At 36.8% G+C, this 6,436-nt stretch overlaps 1 protein-coding gene across 3 annotated transcripts; it reads left to right on the plus strand.

The window, feature by feature from the left end:
• Positions 1–344: 344 nt before the first annotated feature.
• On the plus strand, positions 345–6,214 carry HEB2 (condensin-2 complex subunit H2-like protein). Of its 3 annotated transcripts, none has more exons than XM_047308666.2 (11): positions 345–810; positions 905–1,004; positions 2,897–3,003; positions 3,453–3,595; positions 3,679–4,108; positions 4,197–4,369; positions 4,443–4,598; positions 4,684–4,770; positions 5,118–5,219; positions 5,291–5,458; positions 5,602–6,214. In XM_047308666.2, the coding sequence occupies exons 1-11, from the start codon at positions 621–623 to the stop codon at positions 5,971–5,973; spliced, it is 2,028 nt and encodes a 675-aa protein (XP_047164622.2). In that variant the 5' UTR covers positions 345–620; the 3' UTR covers positions 5,974–6,214. The 3 variants fall into 3 exon arrangements, with proteins under 3 accessions (XP_047164622.2, XP_087962251.1, XP_047164623.2); XM_088106125.1 differs by having other exon boundaries at positions 698–810; positions 922–1,004; XM_047308667.2 differs by having other exon boundaries at positions 698–810; positions 922–1,004; positions 2,901–3,003.
• Positions 6,215–6,436: the final 222 nt, after the last annotated feature.

Consider the following 6,436-nt stretch of genomic DNA (forward strand, 5'->3'; position numbering starts at 1 on the left):
TTAGATTGGAAAATATATTTTAGATTATGTAATTTAAAAACTATTTTTTAATCTGAAAATCATTATGTATTTTGAAATAGAAATACTTTCGAAGTTGTAAAATCCAAAATTTATTAAAATATGAAAAGGTGCAGATGTAAATTTTAGCCTTTTATTATAATTTTAATCAAGGATAATTTAGCGTTTATCAATTTTATGGGATGCATTAAGAAGAAAGGGTGGTGCATGAAGAAATAGCCCTCAATTTCGATTCAGATTTAGGAAAGCAAGTAAACCCGGCCCAATTTACCTTTGATTTCTGTCCAGGAGCGGGAAAAATAAATCAAAAGATTTTTGAAAAAAAAAACGTTCCCTCCCTCTCTCTTTCTCTCCTACGCTATCGATTCTCTCTCTTCCTCTCTCTCTCTGTCTCTCTCTCTCTCTCTCTGCATAACTCACCGGGTTCGAACTTGTCAATACCGTAACGTTGTTTTGGGACATTTCAAAACCCTATTTTCAGTTTTCGGAATTTCCCATCTCCTCGCCGGAAAACTTAAACCCTAGATTCTTCTTCCTTTAGGTTCTTGGCATCGAAAATTTCGATATTACCATGATTTTCGAGAGGATTTCGTCCGCTGAAAATGACTAAGAGTACCTTGGAACCCGGGGGGAGCGGAGGCGGTGGCTTCCACGCGGTTCACGCGGAGCGTGACCTAGAATCTAATTGGGAAGTTGACCTCGCCAAAAAACTCGAGGAGTATTTACTGAAAATTTGTTCAGGGGAGATCACCGGCGAGGAAGAAGGACATATTCCTGTGAACTTTGCCGAAGGTTTGGTTCATCATACCCGTTGGTCTTTTGAAAGTTCTCATTTAATGTTTAAGATTTGTGTTCGACTGAGTTAGTTGTTTCTGGGTAATTGTAGCTGCTCTACTGCTTCAGGGTTCCATACAGGTCTATAGTCGAAAGGTGGAGTACCTCTACACCTTGGTCTTGCGTGCTTTGGAGTTCCTTTCCCAGAAAAGGTTTGATTCTTTAGTTCAAGTTTCAGCCTTTATCTGTCTTCTGTTGTGTAATTTGATTTTTGTATCTATGTACCCATTTTTCATTTTATTATGTTACATGGTAATATTCCCTTTTTGTCTTTAATAAACGAAGAGTAGGTTTTAAATTTGCGCTTACAGCTTTGTCGTGGTCCTTGAAATAATGGGAAAATTCGAAAAGAGTATATGCAGTTGTGATGATGGTCACCCTCTGAATCTTTGACATTGTGGCCAAAGTTACGATTGCGTTTTTATTCCCTATCTTTACAACACTTCAGGCGGTTACTTCTTGGTGGCTTTCCTTTTCTATCTGGTTTCTGTTTTTGGTTTAATTGGTAAATAAGTTTCGCGCGCGATGTGCCATAGGTGCACAACATTTGATGTTTTAGGTTGGTCGAATTTGAAATTGTGGTTAGGCACACTTTTTCTAAATGAAGTGTCGTAAAGATAGGGATACGATGTTGGCTACAACTATGGGATACTCTGTTTTTTTTTTCAGAAATATAGGACACGAATATACTAATTTAAGACTTTTTCTATATTCATGGCTTAATGTATAAATGAGGAAATACATGATATCTCCCTTTAACAGTTTTATTCGCTTCATTTCCATGCTCACCATTAGTGTAAATAATAATAATTTTAATATCATCATTCTTTGTCTATAATTTGTGTACCTCTGAATTTGATTCATCAATGGTGAGGTACCCAAATTTTGTGCATCTGGTATGTGCCCACTAGCCAGGAGTACTCAGATAATGGGTACTGGTATTTGTAGTATATGTGCATTAGGTAAAGCATGCAAAAGTCCAAGTGGATAAGGTGTTGAGTGATATTATAGGTGTATTGGATTGTTATTTTTAGTTCACTGAGTCTGATGCAATTTATTGAGATATTTCTAAAGAATTGGAAGGTTGGAAACAATTGAAAGAAATAGAACTCAACGTTTGGCTGATGTACTCAGTTCCGGACATGGACAGTTTATTATGCACAATTAAAATTGTGAAGCATAATGTTAAATTAAAATGGGAGAAGTCTCTGCACTCAATATTTGATGGCCTGGGATCAATATTTGATGTATGAAGATTGTTAGGTACTGTTCTATAGTTTATTATAAAAGGACAATCAATGTCTATGGCACATTGGGTGGAGATGAATGAGATGAGCAATGTATAAGGAGAAAGACCCACTAACATAATGTCTTAAGATTTTGGTGTGTAGCTGGCATCAAATCTCTTATATTAATTGGAGATCCAAATCTCCACCATTATGTATTGACTGTGTTTGGTGTGTCCATTTAAAGAACCCATTGTTTTCTTGTTATTTAAACTTGGATATTGAGAAGTAGATCCACCTTTGTCAGAACTGTCACTGTCAACAGTAGTGTGTGGGCTCTAATCATGTGTTTGGTTCAATGGTGGGAAGGGATGGGAAGGAAGGGATTCAGCCTTCTCATTCTCCCCACTCCTCCCATCCATTTTCCTCCAACTAAAGTGTGTAATTTTATCTTTTGTTTCTGTTATACCTCACTATGAAATCAATTAGGCTAAAGAATATGAAATCAATTGTGGACCTTCACATTACAGTTTAAGCTTTTGGGAAAACTCATCCTTGAAACTGTATTGTCCTTTATGACCATGTGGTCAGTAATATGATCCTATCTATTTTGGTTCTTGTAAACACAAAAATTGAAACCCATTATGTGTTGTCTTCACCTAATGATTAAACCTTTTTGGAGCGCTGCTAATTGACAAAGCCAACAGCGTATTGTAGGTGACGTGAACTGCAAAGTAATAGTGTGTTTTGATTGACTTTTATTTGTGCTTTTGAAAATTAAACAGCAATGTTTGATCTCACTAAGTGTTTTTGGGCAGACAGCAAGATCATGAAGATGGGGAATCGGTCCAACCTGAAGAAATGGGTTCCCGTGCTGTTGCTGATGAGGAAAATGATCAATTCTGGGGCTTAGATGACATCCAAGGTACCCTATTTAATGAGATGACTGAATGATCACATAAGAACCTGGCAGAAAGGATTTATTCTTATGATTATTAATATTAGGTAGCAATATTTAGTCTACCGGCAAAATAGTTTTGTTGCATACCAAGGTTGAAAATGTACATTTATAAATCTATAAATCTATATATGGTAAGATTCTTTTAGCTTAATGGATTCTGGGACAGAATATCATCAATTAAGTTCGGTCATCATGTTATTGGTGGAACCTGGTTCTCTCTGCTTTGGACCTCTGTCAAAATCAGACATTTATTCATTTTATTCGCAATATCTTAATTCTTGGACTTCTTCCTTCCCTCAAATTATCTTCTGTGAGTCCTATCAGTATTTCATGAAGTGTGTCAAAATAATAACTGTTGTTTCATTTCAGTATAAATATTTGCAAATGGTTATATCATCTGTGTTATGATGCAGTTGAAGAAAATAATTCCTTGGATGGCACAACTGGCAAAGAAGTAAATTTGGATCACTTTATAAAACCTCCTGCAAATCTAGTTGTTCTTGAAGGTGACTGCTTGGATGCTGGTGGTGATGGAGGAGAATTGGAGTCTTTTCTGGTATCTTAATTGCTTGCAGCTGTTTGCACACTAATGTTTTTTTTTATAGTTTTATTCACTAATAATACGATGATTTGTTGCAGTTGTCCACCACAGACCTGTACCAGGACTTCATCTTATTGGACACATCTGATGCTGTTGCAGTTCATGAGTTTTTGGAGGGTACCAAAGCTGCCAAAACTCGAAATGATGCTAGTAGAAGAACCCCAGGTCGTAAAAGCTTTCTTTCTCCTGGACGTTCTGGTGGAAGTGCTCGTAGATTATCTGCTGCTAAGAGTCAGTGTGCGAATTCCAACTGCTCCCCTAAACTTAATAGTGGTTTTGATGATGAAAATGTCCGGCCCAGTTTTCCTGCTTCTGATGGTCTTGATGACTGCAATTATGGATTTGATATGGGTCAGGGATGTGAGGCATCTAGGGATTCAGACAATTCAGATGACGATAATGATGATCCATGGAAACCTCTAAATCCTCATGAACAGGGCAACTTGAGGGTGAAGCCATTCAGAAAAGGTCCCCCCAACTCCTCAAAATCTTTCAACAACTTGCCTTACCTTAGCTGTGTAACTTATCTGCATTTATCTTTTTGCTGTTCCTGCAGTTAAAATTTTAAAAAAGAGTAACATTAATGTGAGACAACCAGTTCCTATGAGCTCCTTGTTTCCAGTTGCAAAATTGCATGGCCCTATCAGTCCAGAGCTCGTGGAACTGTGGGAGAGGCAACATAATGCCCATGAAAAACAAAGGGATTTTCAAGCTCCATTCTATGAGAAGGTACTTTTTCATGGTTTCTCTATTTACCAGTATATTAATTTTTACGATATAAAATGTGATTTGAAATTTGCAGCTGAGGCAATCTCTTGTTAACGAGGGGAATGAAACTGGTGTAACATTTAACACTGAAGGGGACAGTGATGACATTGAACATGACAGTGGAATTCCTGATTTTGATATGCCAGACAATGCTTTCATGGAAGAAAATCTACCACCTTTCAATAACGAGGTTAGGAAAGGAGATTAGTAATATGACTATCTATATATTCTAATGACATTTGAAACTAATTTTGTATCTCTACTTCAATTAACAGCCTGAGTTTGATGATGCTGATGTCAATGTTGATGAAGCCGTAGATCTTTCTCAGGCAAGTTTGGAAGATCTTTGCCGCTCTCATCTGGTAAGAGTGTCATTATGACTTGTTCGGATATAAAAGTAATTATTTATCAATTCTAGAATTATGTTAAAAAGGGCGTCTCAGTCCCCCTTCGCCTGCCCTGGTCATAATTTATTTTACTAAAACCGTAGAGAAATTTAAGTCCTATAAGCATATGCTTTATGGTTTGGAGGAAAGATACCATTCACTCCAATGTAGTCAAATATCAATTAAACAGTATCTATACTCAAGTCGTTTGTTTTTACCGAGAAGTTTTAAGGAACGAGTTGTAGATTTGTAGCCCTGTATGATAAATTCTTCAGTTTCTGTTTTCACTGCTCTAGTACCGACAATCATTTTTCCTCATCTAGAATGCTCTCCTAGCAAGCATTGCTGAAACTGAGAAGCAGACTGAAATGGCTGCTAGGGTTTCAACGTGGAAACAAAGAATTGAACATAATTTGGAAGAACAGGTGAATTCATCTTTTGGGTGGCCTTCCTCTATTTATTTCTTTAAATTGAATGAACTGTTTTGGCATGATAGGAATCACATCCACCATTTGATATCCAAGATTATGGTGAGAGAATTCTTGACAAGTTCTCTCTGCTCTCCCTTGAAGCAAGCAGTAGCCGTGTCCTGTCCTTTTCTGATTTGGTCAAGGGTCAGGAAAAGTATGACGTGGCCCGAAATTTTTCTTCCCTTCTTCAACTGGTAATTCCTTTGTTGGCAATATCCAGTACAGTTCTTGAACTTTTACTTCATGTTATGATGATGTTTGACGTTGAAGAGTCCAATTTATCAGATTATGACTGGATTACTTTTCCAATCCATCATGCAAGTTCTACCATTTTCAGGTAAACAATGGAGAAGTAGCTCTAGAAAGAAATGGAATTGATGGGAAGTCTGTCTGCTACACATCTGTTAATCCCTTTCATGTTAAGCTCCTTAAGCATGGTAAGGAACGGGAGGATGCACAGTTTGCTTTGCCAAAAAAGAGAGCAAAGTCTCCAAAAAAACCCTCTACAAAAGGACATAAGAACAAATTTGAAAGAGAAAAATCTCCCACATCTTCTAGGAGAAATGGATCTACTGGTGTGTCACCACCAGCAAATTGTAAACTTTCTGTAAAGCTTGGAAAGGTGAGTGCGATAAAGGTATCCCCTGAAGCCAAAAGAAGGCGTAGATCACAGTATGTTGAACCAGTTAATTTACATTCAGCAGGGTGACAGTGGCAAGATCTGCGTATTCCACCCTTCTCCCTAAATGATTCAAGACATCTGCTAGATGTCTTGGGCTTAGTGAAGTTAAGTAGTCATTCTGTAACTCTTATTTATCACTTAATACTAACATCCATCAGTTTGAGCCTGTATTATTATTGTTGATGACATTAACACATCCATGTAATGATATTCACATGTAACACCGTAAATTCTTATTATTGTAATAACGTTTTGCCCTTGCCCAATAGTTAGAACTATTCAAATATCTAACATGTTATATATAAACCACTGCTGGATTAAATTTAGATCTAATCTTCAACCACAACAAATAATACTATGGGAGTACTTTAGAATTTCTCAAGCGGGAATCTGAAATATATAAAATGTTACGGTTTATTTAATTAACCATAACATTGTATATGACATTGTTTACATACGCATTTGTTGCAAACTGGAAATAAGTTTCAAC

Source organism: Vigna umbellata, chromosome 2 (genome assembly GCF_029865625.1).
Source record: "Vigna umbellata cultivar VRB3 chromosome 2, Vumbellata_1.0, whole genome shotgun sequence".
In the NCBI taxonomy this organism is placed as follows: Eukaryota; Viridiplantae; Streptophyta; class Magnoliopsida; order Fabales; family Fabaceae; genus Vigna; species Vigna umbellata.

What these genes read in the sequence shown, in the direction of transcription:
- HEB2 (XM_047308666.2), top strand. Translation starts at nt 621, where the DNA reads ATGACTAAGAGTACCTTGGAACCCGGGGGGAGCGGAGGCGGTGGCTTC. An exon ending in GGTGAAGCCATTCAGAAAAG is followed by an intron (nt 4,109 to 4,196) that starts GTCCCCCCAACT and finishes CTGTTCCTGCAG; the next exon opens with TTAAAATTTTAAAAAAGAGT. An exon ending in AAGCTCCATTCTATGAGAAG is followed by an intron (nt 4,370 to 4,442) that starts GTACTTTTTCAT and finishes TGAAATTTGCAG; the next exon opens with CTGAGGCAATCTCTTGTTAA.